This window comes from Dryobates pubescens, chromosome 9, assembly GCF_014839835.1.
Source record: "Dryobates pubescens isolate bDryPub1 chromosome 9, bDryPub1.pri, whole genome shotgun sequence".
NCBI classification, from domain to species: Eukaryota; Metazoa; Chordata; class Aves; order Piciformes; family Picidae; genus Dryobates; species Dryobates pubescens.
In genome coordinates this window covers 42,750,907-42,770,077 of record NC_071620.1, presented here as the reverse complement: position 1 = coordinate 42,770,077, position 19,171 = coordinate 42,750,907, and the positions used below count along the sequence as shown (strand labels likewise).

At 57.7% G+C, this 19,171-nt stretch overlaps 1 protein-coding gene across 1 annotated transcript in view; it reads right to left on the bottom strand.

The window, feature by feature from the left end:
• CDH12 (cadherin 12) overlaps window positions 1-19,171 on the bottom strand; it is a 72,585-nt gene that overhangs the window by 19,640 nt on the left and 33,774 nt on the right. Inside the window, exons 4-5 of the mRNA XM_054164250.1 lie at window positions 4,702-4,821; window positions 3,008-3,175 (exon numbers count right to left, since the gene is read on the bottom strand). Coding sequence (XP_054020225.1) covers window positions 3,008-3,175; window positions 4,702-4,821 — 288 coding nt within the window. The remainder of the gene's footprint in view (window positions 1-3,007; window positions 3,176-4,701; window positions 4,822-19,171) is intronic.

Genomic DNA, 19,171 nt, shown 5'->3' with positions numbered 1-19,171 from the left:
CTGCCAGCCCCAGCCCTGCCTGCTGCCAGCCCCAGCCCTGCCTGCTGCTGCCAGCCCCAGCCCTGCCTGCTGCTGCCAGTCCCAGCCTGCTGCTGCCAGTCCCAGCCCTGCCTGCTGCCAGTCCCAGCCTGCTGCTGCCAGTCCCAGCCTGCTGCTGCCAGTCCCAGCCCTGCCTGCTGCCAGCCCCAGCCTGCTGCTGCCAGTCCCAGCCTGCTGCTGCCAGTCCCAGCCCTGCCTGCTGCCAGCCCCAGCCTGCTGCTGCCAGTCCCAGCCTGCTGCTGCCAGTCCCAGCCCTGCCTGCTGCTGCCAGTCCCAGCCCTGCCTGCTGCCAGCCCCAGCCTGCTGCTGCCAGTCCCAGCCCTGCCTGCTGCCAGCCCCAGCCTGCTGCTGCCAGTCCCAGCCCTGCCTGCTGCCAGCCCCAGCCTGCTGCTGCCAGCCCCAGCCCTGCCTGCTGCTGCCATCCCCAGCCCTGCCTGCTGCTGCCATCCCCAGCCCTGTCTGCTGCCAGCCCCAGCCCTGCCTGCTGCTGCCAGCCCCAGCCCTGCCTGCTGCTGCCAGCCCCAGCCCTGCCTGCTGCCAGCCCCAGCCTGCTGCTGCCAGCCCCAGCCCTGCCTGCTGCCAGCCCCAGCCCTGCCTGCTGCCAGCCCCAGCCCCCCTGGAAGAGATGCAGGAGTTCTGCAGCACGGGGGGAGGCTGCTTGTGGCAAGGCTGTGATGTGTTATTTACTCCTCCCAAGAACTCCTGATGCCTCTTCCCTTCTCCCCATCCCCTGCTGGCAGACCTTGCACCATGCCAGCCTCAGCTCAGCCAAGAAACTTCCTCCTGTGACAGCCACACAGTGGAGCAGGTTGGAAGGGACCTCAGAGATCACAGAAACCCTCAGGCTGGGGCTGGAGAACTCCCTTCTGCTTCTGGGGGGGGAGTTGGATCCCAACCCAAGAGCAGGAAGCAAGAGGAACCTGGAGAGGCAGACAGCAAATGTTCTAAACCCAACCCAGCAATGTCTTCAGTGGGGAGAGGAGAGGCAGAAAGCAAATGGCAGCACTCAGCCCCAATCACAGCAGCAACACTCAGGCTGGAGCAGAGCCTCAGGGGCACCAAGGCCAACCCAGAGCCCTACTCTGCAAGGCTCAGCCCTAAACCACAGCCCCAAGCACCACAGCCAAACCACCTCCAAACACAGCCAGCCTTGGGCACTCCACCACCTCCCTGGGCAGCACATCCCAAGCCCTGACCACTCTGCAGGGGGAAAAACTCTTCCTGCTCTCCAGGCTGAACCTCCCCAGGGGCAGCTTGAGGCCATTGCCTCTTGTTCTGTCACTGCTGACCTGGGAGCAGAGACCAGCAGCAGTCTCTCCACAGCCTCCTTGCAGGGAGCTGGAGGCAGCCAGGAGGTCTCCCCTCAGCCTCCTCTCTTTCCCACTAACCATCCCCAGCTCCTTCAGCTGCTGCTCATCAGATTTCTTCCCCAGCCTCCCCTCCATCTGCAGGGAGACCTCAAACTAGATTGGAAAAAAGAGTAACTGAGGAAGCTCAACAGTCCCAAGGGACTGGAGATGGAGATTCATAGAGTGGTTTGGGTTGGAAGGGAGCTCAAGGCTCAGCCAGCCCCAGCCCCCTGCCATGGGCAGGGACACCTCACACCACAGCAGGTTGCTCACAGCCACCTCCAGCCTGGCTGCAAACACCTCCAGGCAGGAGGCTTCCACCACCTCCCTGGGCAGCCTGTGCCAGGCTCTCACCACCCTCATGAGCAACAACTTCTTCCTCACAGCCACTCTCAATCTCCCCATTGCTAGTTCTGCTCCATCCCCCTGCTCCTGTCTCTAAGCAGCAGGATATTCTCTTTGTTCTTTTCCTTTTGTCCACCATAAACTGCTCTCCCTGCATCTCCACTCCTTATCCACCTGCAGCTCTGGGGCCAGCTCTGGAGCCTCTGTGCCAGGAAGGCTCTGGAGGGGCTGGAAGGTGTCCAGAGCAGGGCCAGGAGGAGGAGCAGAGGGCTGGAGCTGCTCTGCTGTGAGCACAGACTGAGGGAGCTGGGGTTGTGCAGGCTGGAGAGGAGAAGGCTCCCAGGAGACCTTCCTGTGGCCTTGCAGGATCTGCAGGGGGCTGCAAGAAAGCTGGGGAGGGACTTTGTAGGACATCAGGTAGGGATAGGACCAGAGGGGAATGAAGCAAACCGAGAAGTGGGGAGATTGAGAGTGGCTGTGAGGAAGAAGTTGTTGCCCAGGAGGGTGGTGAGAGCCTGGCACAGGCTGCCCAGGGAGGTGGTGGAAGCCTCCTGCCTGGAGGTGTTTGCAGCCAGGCTGGAGGTGGCTGTGAGCAACCTGCTGTGTTGTGAGGTGTCCCTGCCCATGGCAGGGGGCTGGGACTGGCTGAGCCTTGAGGTCCCTCCCAGCCCTGACAATTCTGCTGTGATTCTCTGATCCTATCTCCAGGGGCTCAGGTGAGTGCTGTCACTGCTGCCCCCTCAGCCCTGCTGTCCCCCTCAGCCCTGCTGCCCCCCTCAGCCCTGCTGCCCCTCTCATCTCTGCTGCCCCCCTCAGCCCTGCTGCCCCTCTCAGCCCTGCTGCCCCCCTCAGCCCTGCTGCCCCTCTCATCTCTGCTGCCCATCTCTCAGCCCTGCTGCCCCTCTCATCCCTGCTGCCCCCCTCAGCCCTGCTGCCCCTCTCATCTCTGCTGCCCCCCTCAGCCCTGCTGCCCCCCTCAGCCCTGCTGCCCCTCTCATCTCTGCTGCCCCCCTCAGCCCTGCTGCCCCCCTCAGCCCTGCTGCCCCCCTCAGCCCTGCTGCCCCCCTCAGCCCTGCTGCCCCTCTCATCTCTGCTGCCCCCCTCATCCCTGCTGCCCTGTCAGCCCTGCTGCCCCCCTCAGCCCTGCTGCCCCCCTCATCCCTGCTGCCCCCTCAGCTGTGCTGCCCCTCTCATCCCTGCTGCCCCCCTCAGCCCTGCTGCCCCTCTCATCCCTGCTGCCCCCTCAGCTGTGCTGCCCCTGGAACCCAACCTACTCTTCGGGAACCTGGGGGGGTTGTCGTTGACGTCCGTGAGGGTGACGTTCACAGTGGTGGTCCCAGCCAGGCCTCCCAGCTGCCCTCCCATGTCCTTGGCTTGGATGAGGACTTGGTACTGCTCTTTCACCTCTCTGTCCATGTTGGGCAGAGCTGTTCTTATGACACCTGGGAGGAGAAAAAGGCCAAGAGAAAGAAGAAGTTAACCAAAGGCTGGTGACTGTCCACCAGGGGCTGGAAATGCATCTAAGGTCTCCAAGCCCAAGCTTCAACCCCAAGAACTCCTCCCTGATCACAGGACCATAGAGTTCTGTGGGTTGGAGATGGAGTCTAAGACCTCCAAGTCCAAACTTCAACCCCAGGAACATCTTCCTGATCACAGAACCATAGACTTGTGTGGGTTGGAGATGACCTCTGAGATCTCCAAGTCCAACCTTCAACCCCAAGAACTTCCTAATCATAGAATTGTTTGGGTTGAAAATGACCTCTGAGACCCCCAAGTCCAACCTTCAACCCAAACAACTTCTTCCTAACCACAGTACCATGGAATTGTTTGAGTTTGGAGATGACCTCCAAGATCACCAAATCCAACCAAGAACCCAAAGAGTTTCTTCCTAATCACAGGACCATAGAGTTGTGTGGGTTGGAGATGACCTCTAAGACCTCCAAGTCCAAACTTTAACCCAAAGAACTTCCTAATCATAGAATTGTTTGGGTTGGAGATGACCTCTGAGACCTCCAAGTCCAAGCTTCAACCCCAAGAACATCTCCCTGATCACAGGATCATCCAAACATGGAACTGTTTGGATGGGGAAAGACCTCTGAGATCTCCAAGTCCAAGCTTCAACCCCAAGAACATCTCCCTGATCACAGGACCATCCAAACATGGAACTGTTTGGATGGGAAAAGACCTCTGAGATCTCCAAGTCCAACCTTCAACCCAAACAACTTCCTAATCATAGACTTGTTTGGGTTGGAAATGAGCTCTGAGACCTCCAAGTCCAACCTTCAACCCAAAGAGCTTCTCCCTAATCACAGAACTGTAGAATTGTTTGGCTTGAAAGAGGTTTTCATGATCACCAAGTCCAACTTTCAACCCAAAGAACTTCCCAATCACAGAACTGTAGAATTGATTGGGTTGAAAATGACCTCTCAGATCTCCAAGTCCAACCTTCAGCCCAAAGAGCTTCTTCCTAATCACAGAAGCATAGACTTGTGTGGGTTGGAGATGACCTCTGAGACCTCCAAGTCCAACCTTCAACCCCAAGAACAACTTCCTGATCACAGGATCATCCAACCATGGAACTGTTTGGATGGGAAAAGACCTCTGAGACCTCCAAGTCCAACCTTCAACCCAAACAACTTCCTAATCATAGACTTGTTTGGGTTGGAAATGAGCTCTGAGACCTCCAAGTCCAACCTTCAACCCAAAGAGCTTCTTCCTCATCACAGGACCATAGAGTTGTGTGGGTTGGAGATGACCTCTGAGACCTCCAAGTCCAAGCTTCAACCCCAAGAACATCTCCCTGATCACAGGATCATCCAACCATGGAACTGTTTGGATGGGCAAAGACCTCTGAGCTCACCAAGCCCAAGCTTCAACCCAAAGCAGCCAGATGCATTGGCTGGCTCTGCTCTGCATGGCTCCTGAGCCAAAGCTGAGCTGCTCCCCCGTGGCTGCTCAGCTTCCTTACCTGTCTTGGGATCAATGGAGAAATATGGTTGCCCCTGCAGGATGCTGTACACCACTCTGGCACTGTTCCCATAGGTTGGATCATCAGCATCTGTGGCCTTCACTTGGAGGACATAGGCTCCTGCAGAGCAAGCACAAAGCAAGCACTTTGTCAGCACACAGCACTCGTCCCTGCTGCTGCTTCTGGAGGCTCTTCCCACTGGAAGCAGCCTAGGGATAAATCAGTTCTCCAGCTCCATGCTAGCACCCACCTGGAGAAGGGCTGAGCTGTAATCACAGAATCAGCCAGGTTGGGAAAGGCCTCAGAGCTCATCAGTCCCAACCTAACACCCACTGGGAAGGAAAAAGGAAGCAGCCCAGCAGCAGAAGATGTTTAGGAGCAGTTTAGGACTTCAAGGGGACACAGAGAGCAGAACAGCTGCACACCAAGAGAGAAAACTCACTGTGGGTGGCCAAGGAGGAGGAGGAGGAGAAGGTGAGGAGGAGGAGGAGGAGAAGGTGGAGGAGGAGAGAAGGAGGAGAGGAGGAGGAGAAGGAGAGGAGGAGGAGGAGAAGGAGAGGAGGAGGAGGAGAGGAGGAGAGGAGGAGGAGGAGAGGAGGAGAGGAGGAGGAGGAGAAGGAGAGGAGGAGGAGGAGAAGGAGAGGAGGAGGAGGAGAGGAGGAGGAGGAGGAGAGGAGGAGGAGGAGGAGAGGAGGAGGAGGAGGAGAGGAGGAGGAGGAGGAGGAGGAGGAGGAGGAGGAGGAGGAGGAGGAGGAGGAGGAGGAGGAGGAGGAGGAGGAGGAGGAGGAGGAGGAGGAGGAGGAGGAGGAGGAGGAGGAGGAGAGGAGGAGAGGAGGAGAGGAGGAGAGGAGGAGAGGAGGAGGAGGAGAAGGAGAGGAGGAGGAGGAGAAGGAGAGGAGGAGGAGGAGAAGGAGAGGAGGAGGAGGAGAAGGAGAGGAGGAGGAGGAGGAGGAGAGGAGGAGAAGGAGGAGGGGAGGAGGAGGAGAAGGAGGAGGGGAGGAGAAGGGGAAGGAAGGAGGGAGAGGAGGAGGAGGAGGAGGGAGAGGAGGAGGAGGAGGAGGGAGAGGAGGAGGAGGAAGAGGAGAGGAGGAGAGGAGGAGAGGAGGAGAGGAGGAGAGGAGGAGAGGAGGAGAGGAGGAGAGGAGGAGAGGAGGAGAGGAGGAGAGGAGGAGAGGAGGAAGAGGAGGAAGAGGAGGAAGAGGAGGAAGAGGAGGAAGAGGAGGAAGAGGAGGAAGAGGAGGAAGAGGAGGAAGAGGAGGAAGAGGAGGAAGAGGAGGAAGAGGAGGAAGAGGAGGAAGAGGAGGAAGAGGAGGAAGAGGAGGAAGAGGAGGAAGAGGAGGAAGAGGAGGAAGAGGAGGAAGAGGAGGAAGAGGAGGAAGAGGAGGAAGAGGAGGAAGAGGAGGAAGAGGAGGAAGAGGAGGAAGAGGAGGAAGAGGAGGAAGAGGAGGAAGAGGAGGAAGAGGAGGAAGAGGAGGAAGAGGAGGAAGAGGAGGAAGAGGAGGAAGAGGAGGAAGAGGAGGAAGAGGAGGAGAGGAGGAGAGGAGGAGAGGAGGAGAGGAGGAGAGGAGGAGGAGGAGGAGGAGAGGAGGAGGAGAGGAGAGGAGGAGGAGAGGAGAGGAGGAGGAGAGGAGAGGAGGAGGAGAGGAGAGGAGGAGGAGAGGAGAGAGAGAAAGAAAGGTGGACCTGACCACAAGAAAAAGGGATTCAGGGGAGAGAACTCCCATCCTTTCACCACTGGAAGCTTTGTGGGCTGGAGTCCCACAGCTCAGTCCCTCACCTGTCAACTGATTGACTCAGAATCTAGGCCCAAGAAAGCTTGGTCCTTCCACAGGGCCACCAGGAGGTGGGAGGAGGAAGAGTCAGTGTGTGAGAAATGTCACTCAGCCCTGGGTGTCCCTTCCAGGGCCTTCCTTCTGGCGCCCCAGGAGCTGCTGCCTCATTCCCGACTCAACAGCTGCCTGAGCTGCTGGAGGGAAGGATCTCCCTCTCTGCTCACCCAGGCATCTTCACCTGAAGGAAGTTAATCTCTGCATTGAAATGTGGTGACAAGAAAAGCCCTCTCCATTTCCCCCCCCTTTTTTTCCCCACTTTTGAATGACAGAAAGAAGCTTTGCAGGACCTTGGGAGCAGTTCTCAGGGAGCCCTGGGGTGGCAAGGGTTGGAAGGGCCCTCCAGAGGCTCTGGAGTCCACAGCAGGACCCCCCTAGGGCAGCTCTAGTTGAATGGTTTAGCAGATTCCTGCACTTCAGAGCAGATTTGGGGCAGCAAGGCAAAGGCATTTGGAGAGGAGGATGACTGAGCACTGTTTGGCCTCTTCCTACCTCCTCATCCCCCTGCAGCTGAGTCCCTCAGGAGGGCTTCAGAGCTGATGGAAGCAGGTTTTTATCCTTCATGTTTTATTTCTCTATTTTCCCCCTTTTTCTCCTACTTAAAATTCTGCACAGCCCCTGAGGGCAACCTTGGGCTCCACAGAGACACAATGAGAGGGGAAAATCACCTCAGCAAGCAGCAGGGATCTCTGCACCAGCCAGGATGCCACCTGGCAAGGCTGTGGGGGGTGCTGAGTGTTCTTGCATTCTTTGATCAGGGTAGAATGGAATGAAGCAGCTTGGAAAAGGCCTTTGGGATCAGCCAGTCCAACCTCCCACCCAACAGCCCCTCATCAACTCAACCATGGCACCAAGTGCCTCACCCAGGCTCTTCCTAAACACCTCCAGGGATGGGGACTGTTGCTTTGAAGCCTCAGAGCAGCCTTCCAGCACCTGAAGGAGGCTGCAAGGAAGCTGGGGAGGGCCTTTTGACAAGGGCTGGGAGCGACAGGATGAGAGGGAATGGATTGAAGCTCGAGGAGGGCAGGTTGAGACTGGGGGTGAGGAAGAAATTCTTGGCAGTGAGGGTGGGGAGAGCCTGGCACAGGCTGCCCAGGGAGGCTGTGGATGTGCCCTCCCTGGAGGTGTTCAAGCACAGCTTGGAAAAGGCTTTGAGCAACCTGGGCTGGTGGGAGGTGTCCCTGGGCATGGCAGGGGGGTTGGAACTGAGCAATGGCTTCAAACCAGAGCAGAGCAGATTGAGCTTGGATGTGAGGAACAAGTTCTGCACCAGGAGGCTGCTGGAACCCTGCAGCAGGTTGCCCAGGGAGGTGGTTGAGGCTCCATCCTCAACCAGTTGAGGCTGGAGAGGGCTCTGGGCAGCCTGATCTGGTTGGGGATGTCCCTGCTGGGTGCAGAGGGCTTGGGCTGGCTGAGCTCTGGAGGAAGTGGAGGTCCAGCAGATGGTGCAATTCTCCCAGCTGGCTGCAGGATCCGGGCCATGCAAGCTGTCAAATCTTCACTCCTAAGAGCTTGGTTCCTAATTCATGAGCTGCTTGCTCACTGCTGTAGCTGTCCTGTGCATCTGTGGGTGCTGTGCTGGTACTTGCAGACCTGCCCCTGTCACAGCAGCTGCTTCCCCAGGCAGCCTTGATGGGCAGAGAGCACAGAATCACAGCAACACTCAGGCTGGAGCAGAGCCTCAGCAGCACCAAGGCCAAGCCAGAGCCTTGCAGAGCAAGCCCTAAACCACAGCCCCAAGCACCACAGCCAAACCACCTCCAAACACAGCCAGCCTTGGGCACTCCACCACCTCCCTGGGCAGCACATTCCAACTACCTTCCTGAGGAAGAAGTTATGGACTGGATGAAACTTTCTGGGGGGGAGGTGGGGGGATGGATGGTAAGCAAGAAAGCTGTCACCCCAGGGGAGGGCTTCCCCCTGTGCAAGCTGCTGGAAGGCTGCAAAGGTTTAGGCTGGAGGTGAGGAAGAACTTCCCAGCAAGAGAGATTGGCCCTGGGGATGTGCTGCCCAGGGGGGTGGTGGAGTCCCCATCCCTGGAGGGCTTTAGGAAGAGCCTGGATGAGGCACTTGGAGCCATGGTTGAGTTGCTCAGATGGTGCTGGGTGCTAGGTTGGACTGGATGATCTCCAAGGTCTGTTCCAAGCTGGTTAATTCTATTCTGCTCTATTCTACTCTGCTCTAAATGCCAGCAGTGCTCTCATTAGGGCTGTCTGATTCAGCTGCTTGCTGGCAAAGCACTTCAGGCCTCAGTCTGGAAACAGGAGCAGGAACTGCTGAGCTTCCTCCAGCCCTGCTGAGCTTCCTCCAGCCCTGCTGAGCTTCCTCCAGCCCTGCTGCCTTGCATGGGAAGGGTTGGAGCTGCAGGCATTGTTCTGCTGGCTGTGACCCACAGGGAGCTGGTGACCAGTGAGTGTCAGATGAAACACTGCAAAGAGCACTGCTGGAGAGGCAGCAGGGATGAAGAAAGAGGTCCCTGCCCCCCCCCCCCCAGCAAAGCCTGTGGAGCACAGCAGCACCTTCCTGAACCACAGAAATGCTTGGGTTGGAAATGACCTCTGAGATCACCAAGTCCAAATTCAACCCAAAGAGCTTCTCCCTAATCACAGAACTGTGGAATTGTTTGGCTTGAAAGAGGTTTTCATGACCACCAAGTCCAACTTTCAACCCAAAGAACCTCCCAATCACAGAACTGTGGAATTGGTTGGGTTGAAAATGACCTCTGAGATCTCCAAGTCCAACCTTCAGCCCAAAGAGCTTCTTCCTAATCAGAGAACCATAGACTTGTGTGGGTTGGAAATGACCTCCAAGATCATCAAGTCCAACCTTCAACCCAAAGAACTTCCTAATCACAGAGTTGTGTGGATTGGAGATGACCTCTGAGACCTCCAAGTCCAACCTTCAACCCCAAGAACTTCCTAATCATAGAGTTGTGTGGGTTGGAGAGGACCTCTGAGATCTCCAAGTCCAACCTTCAACCCCAAGAGCTTCTCCCTAATCACAGAATCTTACAATCATGGAATGGTTTTGATGGGGAAAAGACCTCCAAGATCATCAAGTCCAACCTTTAGCCCCCCCCCAACCTTGTTCTTAATCATAGAGGCACAGAATGGTTTGGGTTGGAAAAGCCTTCTAAGATCCCCCAGTCCAACCACCAACCCAACACCACCATGGCCATGCAGCCAGCCACACCTCTCTGGACCACCTCCTGGCATGGAGCCTCCACCACCTGCCTGGACAGCCTGTTGCAGTGCCTGGCCAGCACTGCTCTGAGCAGGGCTTTCAAGTGCCCTTTGGGAAGGCCAAAGGAAGGAAAGCCAGCACAAACACAAGCCAGGGGGAGCCACGAGAAAGCTGCTTCCACAGCCACCCCAAGCTGGCAGGACAGCTGCTCGCTGCCCACCACCTGCCTGTGCCTAGTCAGAGCCCCCCTGCAACAGGCTCTCCCAAAGCTGGTGGAGGAGCAACCAAGCAGCAGATGCAGCTTCAGGCCCCCAGGGCTGGAAGCAACAAGGGCAGCGAGGGGGAATGTCCAACTCTTCCCTCTGCAGTTGTCCTGAGCAGCAAAATGCTTTCAGGAGAGCCTCAGCGCTGCCTGCCCTGGGAACTGACATCCATTGCACCTGGGGGTGACCACAGCATCACAGCATCACTAAGCTTGGAAGAGACCCCAAGGATCACCAAGTCCAACCTGTCACCACAGACCTCATGCCTGGACCATGGCACCAAGTGCCACATCCAATCCCCTCTTGAACACCTCCAGGGATGGGGACTCCACCACCTCCCTGGGCAGCACATCCCAATGATGAATGACTCTAGCAGTGAAGAACTTTCTCCTCACTTCGAGTCTAAACCTCCCCTGGCACAGCTTGAGACTGTGTCCTCTTGTTCTGGTGCTGGCTGCCTGGGAGAAGAGACCAACCCCCTCCTGGCCACAACCACCTTTCAGGTAGCTGTAGAGAGCAAGAAGGTCTCCCCTGAGCCTCCTCTTCTGCAGGCTAAGCAACCCCAGCTCCCTCAGCCTCTCCTCACAGGGCTGTGCTCAAGGCCTCTCCCCAGCCTTGTTGCCCTTCTCTGGACACCTTCAAGTCTCTCAATGTCCTTCCTAAACTGAGGGGCCCAGAACTGGACACAGGACTGAAGGTGTGGCCTAACCAGTGCAGAGTCCAGGGGCACAATGACCTCCCTGCTCCTGCTGGCCACACTGTTCCTGATGCAGGCCAGGATGCCCTTGGCCTTCTTGGCCCCCTGGGCACACTGCTGGCTCATGTTTAGGCAGCTGTCAATCAGCACCCCCAGGTCCCTCTCTGCCTGGCTGCTCTCAGCCACTCCGACCCCAGCCTGTAGCTCTGCATGGGGTTGGTGTGGCCAAAGTGCAGCCCCTGGCACTGGGACTTGTTGAATGCCATCCTGTTGGCCTCTGCCCAGCTGTCCAGCCAGTCAAGGTCCCTCTGCAGAGCCCTTCTGCCCTCTGACTGACCAACATCTGCCCCCAGCTTGGTGTCATCTGCAGACTTGCTGCTGACTGACTCAACCCCCTCATCCAATCATCAATGAAGATGTTAAAGAGGATGGGGCCCAGCACTGATCCCTGGGGGATGCCACTGCTGCCTGGCTGCCAGCTGGCTGTGCCACCATTCCCCACCAATGATGATTGCACAGCCCAGCAAGGACCAGGAGGAGGAGGAGACAGCCCACTGAGAGCTAATCAACACCTGCAGTCCCATGCTGATCCCTCTGCTGCAGCACACTGTGGGCTGCTGCTTTGTTTCCCCTGGGTGGAAGGGGCCTGGGGGATATTTTGGGGGCACATTAAAGCCTCTCAGGCTTTACCATCACCTCCACTGCAGGTCTGCTCCAGCTGGAATTTAACTCAGGGGTCATCTGCTGGGGGCAAGTAAAACCCATCCTCCCAAGGATGATTTTCAGTCCAGGATGGAGGAGGAGGGGGGGAAAGGATTATTTTTCTCTTTTCCTAGCTTTTTATGCCCCTGGAGAGCAACATTTCTGCCTGCCCCATCCACAGGCTGAGGCACAGCACCCTTGAGAGAGCTCCTACAGAAGCAGCTGCAGTTTTGCTGGGATCACTGAGTGGCTTGGGTTGGAAGGGAACTGAGAGGTCATAGAATAGGTTGGGTTGGAAGGGGCCTTGAAGGTCAGAGAATCCTGGAATGGATTGGGGTGGAAGGGACCTTGAAGGTCTGAGAATGGGTTGGGGGTGGAAGGGACCTTGAAGGTCTGAGAATGGGTTGGGGGTGGAAGGGACCTTGAAGGTCTCAGAATGGGTTGGGGGTGGAAGAGACCTTGAAGGTCTCAGAATGGGTTGGGGGTGGAAGGGACCTTGAAGGTCAGAGAATGGGTTGGGGGTGGAAGGGACCTTGAAGGTCAGAGAATGGGTTGGGGGTGGAAGGGACCTTGAAGGTCAGAGAATGGGTTGGGGGTGGAAGGGACCTTGGGTTTGTTGTGACCCAAGTGCAAGACCCAGCCCTTGGCTTTGTTCAGCCTTCTCCCACTGACCTCAGCCCTTGGACCCAGCCTGGCCAGGTCCCTCTGCAGAGCCTTCCTGCCCTCCAGCAGATCCACAATTTGGTGCCATCTGCCAGCTCCCTGAGGGCTGCCTCAGTCCCCTCACCCAGATCATTAAACAGCACTGAGCCTCGGGGGACCCCAGCAGAGAGTGGCCCCCCCTGTGGTGCCCTCCAGGGATGCCAATATCCTCCATAGCCCTGGGAAGGGGTTTGGATTGCTCCTGCAGCTTGGGCTCACTCCAGTTAGGGCTGAAGGCAGCTCCTCAGCTTGCTGACCTGTGCCTTTGGCAGGCTCAGGGGTGCCTGCCAGCACAGAGAGCTGATCTGTCAGGCCCTTGCTGGGAGCTTAATAGACCTGAGATTGAGTGAGAGCCACTGTGGAGAGCACATTTGCAGCTGGTGGGAGATCAGCAGCCTCAGCTGTGACCCTGCTCTGCCTCCAGCCAGTGGCATCAGGGGGGGATCAGAGCTCAGCAGCCTAGGGACAAGCAGAGGGACAAGCAGAGGGGGCTTGCAGAGCACTTGGCCATGCTTGGGCTTTTCCAGCACTCCAGCAGGGGAGGGGCAAACACACCAAGAAAGAAAGATTGCTCTTCCAATTGTCCTCTAGAGGGGAAGAAACCCTCCTGGCTTGGTGCTCTTTGTGGTGGGGGAGAGGACAAAGCTCCTGGCAGATGTCTGTGGAACCTTCTCCTCCCACCCCAGTGCCAGAAAGATTTGCTATGGATGAGGATTTTTAGCTCACCTCAGGGATCAGAGAGTTGTTTGGGCTTGAAAAGGCTTCTGAGAGCATCCAGGCCAGCCCAGCCCAACATTGCTCTGCTGCAAGAGAGGCTTTGATGAAGTGCTCAGGCAAGAAGCAGGAGGAGAGCAAACCAAGGAGCAGCAACCCAGCAGGAATGGACTTTGCTTGTTTTGCTTCTCCATTGCAGGCTGAGGGAGCTGGGGTTGTGCAGGCTGGAGAGGAGAAGGCTCCCAGGAGACCTCATTGTGGCCTTCCAGGATCTGCAGGGGGCTCCAAGAGAGCTGGGGAGGGACTTTTGAGGGTGTTGGGGAGGGAGAGGAGCAGGGGGAATGGATCCAAGCTAGAGGAGGGGAGATTGAGATTAGACCTTAGGAAGAAGGACAATTTTCCTCCTTCAGTAGCACTCAGGGAGCCCAAAGTGATGCTGAAAGGGAGGCCTGGGGGGCAAAGAGCTCAGGAAGAAGATGTGGCACTTGGGATACAGAGTAGGAGAAGGGATCCAAGCTAGAAGTGGGGAGACTGAGATTGGCTGTGAGGAGGAAGTTGTTGCCCATGAGGGTGGTGAGAGCCTGGCACAGGCTGCCCAGGGAGGTGGTGGAAGCCTCCTGCCTGGAGGTGTTTGCAGCCAGGCTGGAGGTGGCTGTGAGCAACCTGCTGTGGTGTGAGGTGTCCCTGCCCATGGCAGGGGGTTGGGGCTGGCTGAGCCTTGAGCTCCCATCCAGCCCTGGCAGCTCTGTGCTCCCCAAGGTGTGAGGCTGCCTTTCCTTGTTGCAAAATGTGAAGGAAAACTTTGCCTTCTCATAAACATAGAAAAGATCAAAGCCCAGCAGAGCAAACAGTAAGTGTGGGAAGAAAAAGTCCTCTCTGAAGGTCAGCAGCCTTCCCTCTGGCCTGTGGCTGCAGCAGCAGAGCAGCCCTGAGAGCTGTGTGTCACCACCATGCAGATGGCACTGGCCCAAAATAAAGGTGAGAAAATAGCCCTGAAGACAACAGGGCTCTGAGGAGCCAGTGCCTGGCAGGCTCAGATCATTTCCTTCTCAGCTCCAACGCTGCTGGCCAGAGCTTCCCCTCCCTGCTCTTGCTTTGGTAAGCACAGAAGTCAGTGGGAGTCAGCTGCTGGCCTCCTCCCTTGGGACAGGCAGGGCCTTGGAACCCAGAGCTGCCTCCTTTCAAGGCTTTCAATGGGCTTGGAGCTAAGGCTGAGCTTGAATCAAAGCCTTGCTCTGCAGGAGAGAATCACAGAAGGGGAAGGGTTGGAAGGGACCTCCATAGATCATCCACTCCAACCCCCCTGCCAGAGCAGCATCACCAGGGACAGGGCACACAGCAATGCACCCAGGTGGGTCTGCAAAGTCTCCAGAGGAGACTCCACAGCCTCTGTGGGCAGCTAGAGCAGCATCACCAGGGACAGGGCACACAGCAACACATCCAGCTGGGTCTGGAAACTCTCCAGAGGAGACTCCACAGCCTCTGTGGGCAGCCAGAGCAGCATCACCAGGGACAGGGCACACAGCAACACACCCAGCTGGGTCTGGAAACTCTCCAGAGGAGACTCCACAGCCTCTGTGGGCAGCCAGAGCAGCATCACCAGGGACAGGGCACACAGCAATGCACCCAGCTGGGTCTGGAAAGTCTCCTGAGGAGACTCCACAGCCTCTGTGGGCAGCCAGAGCAGCATCACCAGGGACAGGGCACACAGCAATGCACCCAGCTGGGTCTGGAAAGTCTCCAGAGGAGACTCCACAGCCTCTGTGGGCAGCCTGCTCCAGGGCTCTGTCACGCTCACACCAAAGAAGTTTCCTCATCTCTTGGTGGCTTCTTCCTCTTCCCCACACTGAACTCCCCCAGCTCCCTCAGCTGCTCCTCCCCAGCCCTGCCCTCCAGACCCTTCCCCAGCTTGGTTGCTATCTGAGCTTGCTTTGAGTAGCTCAGAGAGAATGGGATGGGATGGGATGGGATGGAATGGGATGGGATGGGATGGGATGGGATGAACCAGGTTGGAAGAGACCTTCAAGATCATCAAGTCCAACCCATCATCCAGCACCACCTAATCAGCTCGGCCATGGCACCAAGCACCCCATCCAGGCTCCTCCTAAACAGCTCCAATGAAGCACTGCTGTAGCAGGTCCTCATTTTGGGGTCATTTGGGGGATTTCCTGCAGTTCAGAGGTCTGTGTTCCCCTGGTGTCAACCCAAGGCTGACTTCCAGTTGGGCCCCAGGGCTCCAGCGAGCTCTTGGCTGTGAAGTGAAACTGAGACACTTTTCTGTCTACTTCTGAGGAAGCCAACCCCCAGCTGGCTGCAGCCTCCTCTCAGGGAGCTGCAGAGAGCAAGGAGGTCTCCCTCAGCCTCCTCTTCCCCACACTCAACACCCCCAGCTCCCTCAGCTGCTCCAGCCCTGCTCCCCAGACCCTTCCCCAGCTTGGTTGCCCTTCTCTGGCCCTGCTCCAGCTCCTCAGTGTCCTTCTGGGAGTGAGGAGCCCAGGACTGAGCCCAGGACTGGAGGCTTTCCTCCCTCCCTGGCTCCCTGCAACATCAAAGGGATGCAACCTCTCCTCCAGCCACATCCTTGCAGGGGGCTGTGGCTCTGAGCCCTGCAAAGGTCACTGCCTGGCTTCTGAGCCCTGCCTGCTGCAGGACATCTGGCAGTGCTCAGCCATCAAACTGGCATCCAGCTGCTCCCTGCTGGGAAGCTCTGGGCACCAGCAGAGTGGGGGACAGGCTCAGGTGGCATTCCAGACACCCATGGGGCAGTTCAGGGGTTTAATATTTACCCCCAGCAAGTGCTCTGATGGAACAGAACTGGGGGGGGGGTGGCTGACACCCCTCAGGCTGTGCTGCCAGCCAGAGCTGGGCAGGCTGAGAGCTGCCTGCAGGCAAACCTCATGGGGTTCAATAAGGACAAGGGCAGGGTCCTGCAGCTGGGGAGGGATAACAGCAGGCACCAGGGCAGGGTAGAGGCTGCCCTGCTGGAGAGCAGCTCCACAGAGGTAGACCTTGGAGTGCTGGGGGGCAGCAGGTTCTGCATGGGACAGTAATGTGCCCTGGGGGCCAAGAGAGCCAAGGGGGTCCTGGGGGGCAGCAGGAAAAGTGTGGCCAGCAGGGCTGGGGAGGTTCTGCTGCCCCTCTGCTCTGCCCTGCTGAGACCACAGCTGCAATCCTGTGGCCAGGTTGGGGCTCCCCAGGTCAAGAGAGACAGAGAGCTGCTGGAGAGAGTCCAAGGCAGAGCCAGGAGGAGGATTTGGGGACTTGAGCATCTCCCCTGTGAGGAGAGACTGAGAGCCCTGGGGGTGTTGAGTCTGGGGAGGAGAAGGCTGAGAGGGATCTGATCAATGTCTATCAATAGCTGAGGGCTGGGGGGCAAGGGGAGGGGGCCAAGCTCTCATGGCTGCTGCACAGCAATAAGCCAAGGACCAGTGGAGATAGAGTTGACCAGAGAAGGTTTCAGCTCAGCATGAGGAGAAACTTCTGTGGTGTGAGGCTGCTGGAGGCCTGGAGCAGGCTGCCCAGAGAGGTTGTGGAGTCTCCTGCTCTGGAGCCTTTCCAACCCCCCCTGGCTGCATTCCTGTGCAGCCTGCCCTGGGTGATGCTGCTCTGGAGGGGTGGATTGGATGATCCCTGGAGCTCCCTTCCACCCTCTAATGCACTGTGATTGACTTGGCATCCTTTAACTGAGGTGGCATTTGGGGGCTGATGTGGTTGGGAGTAGGGAAAGAGACAGAAGTCCTGAGCTGAGTGAGTTGTGGACAGCAAGGCATGAAGCTAACCCTGGAGGTGTTCCAAGCCAGGCTGGATCAGAGGATCACAGAATCAATGAGGTTGGAAAAGGCCTCAGAGATCATCAAGTCCAACCTAGCATCCAGCACCATCTGATCAACTCAACCATGGCTCCAAGTGCCACATCCAAGCCCCTTTTGAACACCTCCAGGGATGGGGACTCCACCACCTCCCTGGGCAGCACATCCCCAGGGCCAATCTCTCTTCAAGGGAAGAACTTTCTCCTCACCTCCAGCCTGAACCTCCCCTGGCACAGCTTGAGACTGTGTCCTCTTGTTCTGGTGCTGGCTGCCTGGGAGAAGAGACCAACCCCCAGCTGGCTCCAACCTCCCTTCAGGGAGCTGGAGAGAGCAATGAGGTCTCCCCTGAGCCTCCTCTTCTGCAGGCTAAGCAACCCCAGCTCCCTCAGCCTCTCCTCCCAGGGCTGTGCTCCAGACCCCTCCCCAACCCAGCCCTTGAGCACCCTGGGCAGGGTGTAGGTGTCCCTGCCCGTGGCAGGGGGGTTGGAACTGGATGCTCTTGAAGGTCCTTTCCAACCCAACCCATCCCATGATCCTCTCTACAATTTTAGAGCCAGTTACTAACATTCCCCCCCTCCCCAGCAGGTACCAAGGGGCTGGAATCAGGCAATGGAATCCATGTGGACATCTCCCCCTGCATCACCCCCTGAGCTTCAGCTGTGCCTGGGCTGCTGGAGCTCCTCAGACCCTGCTCCCACCCTCTGGCCACACCTCCAGGCTATTTTGGTTCACATCCATAATGCATGGCAGCAAAAAGGCAGCTGCCTCCCCATTAGGGATGCTCAGCATGAGCTGGAGGAGCTGGATGGGACAGCTCCAGCTTTTAGAAGCTCTTTGGGAAGCCTGAAGGCTGAGCAGGGCTTTAGAGAACCATTTGCAGTGCCCTGCACTTAGGGAGGGCAGAAATAAACCCAAGCAGCACCAGCCCCCACAGCAGCTCCAGGAGATGCTTCCAGAACCCTTCCATGCCAAGTTCCCTTCACACATCTGCCCTGGGCTGTACTCTGCTGATGAATTCACTGCTCCCCAGGCTTGGGCAGGAGTGGCTGCAAAGTTGCCCAGCAGAAGAGGACCTGGGGGGGGGGCTGAAGATGAGCCAGCAGTGTGCCCAGGTGGCCAAGGAGGCCACCAGCAGCCTGGCCTGGGGCAGCAGTGGTGTGGGCAGCAGGGGCAGGGAAGTGATGATGCCCCTGGGCTCAGCACTGCTGAGGCCACACCTGGAATCCTGGCTTCAGTTTTGGGTCCTTCACTCCCAGGACTTTGAGGAGCTGGAGCAGGGCCAGAGAAGGGCAACCAAGCTGGGGAAGGGTCTGGGGAGCAGGGCTGGGGAGGAGCAGCTGAGGGAGCTGGGGGTGTTGAGTGTGGGGAAGAGGAGGCTGAGAGAGACCTCCTTGCTCTCTGCAGCTCCCTGAGAGGAGGCTGCAGCCAGCTGGGGGTTGGGCTCTGCTCCCCAGTCTCAGGGGATAGAAGGAGAGGAACTGGCCTGAGATTGTCCCAGGGGAGGCTGAGGTTGGAGAGGAGGAGAAATGTCTTTGGTGCAAGAGTGGTCAGGGACTGGCAGAGGCTGCCCAGGGAGGTGGTGGAGTCCCCATGCATGGAGGTGTTCAGGAACCTGTGGCCATGGCACTTGGGGCCAGGGTTTGGTGGCTATGGTGGGGTTGGGTTGCTGGCTCGGACTGGATGCTCTCAGAGGGCTTTTCCCACCCACCCAATCCTCTGGTTCTGGGCTTCAGTGCATTTCCCACAGTGGGAAGAGGATGCAGCAGTGCAGCTGAGAGTAAAGTGCCTTGCAAAGCACAGCCAGCTGAAGCTGAGGCCACCTGGGGACTGCAAAGTGGCAACCAGAGAATGGAAAGCAATAAATAAAGAGATGAGAGGAAGAGTTTCCCAGGGTGGTTTGGTTTTGCCTAAGCCAGGACAAGCAGCAGCTCAGCACAATCAAAGTGATTCCCACTGTCAGCCTCAGGCAGTGGCAGCTCCAAGCTTTGCCTTCCCAGCTCAGCTAAGTGGTCCTGGTGCTAGGGAGCAGCAGCTTTAGCTCCCCAGAGAGACATCCCTGCCTGCATTGGGGGAGCAAAACCAAAACAACCCAAAACACAGCTGAGAGAGGGCAAAGAAAGAGGAGAGAGCTGCAGGGGAGGAGGCAAAAACCTCCTGGCACATCCCAGGCAGCAGAAGGGATTTGGGGAAGAGTTTTGCTGCAGGCCAACCCAACAGCAAGGAAAGGTCTGCTTCAGTCAGCACTAAGTGGGGTTCAGGCCCTCAGTGAGCACACTGCTGCCTCACCCTCACTCTGCATCAGTTTTCATCCCCTCTCTTTCCCCCTTTTCATCAGTCCAGAGCCATCCTCACTGGCAGTGCAGGCTGGGGGAGGAGGGGATGGAGAGCAGCCCTGAGGAGAAGGACTTGGGGGTGCTGGTGGGGGAGAAGCTGGGCAGGAGCAGGCAGTGTGAGACTGCAGCACAGGAGGCCAAGGGCAGCCTGGGCTGCACCCAAAGCAGTGTGGCCAGAGATGGAGGGAGAGGATCCTGCCCCTCTGCTCTGCTCTGGGGAGACCTCACCTGCAGGGTT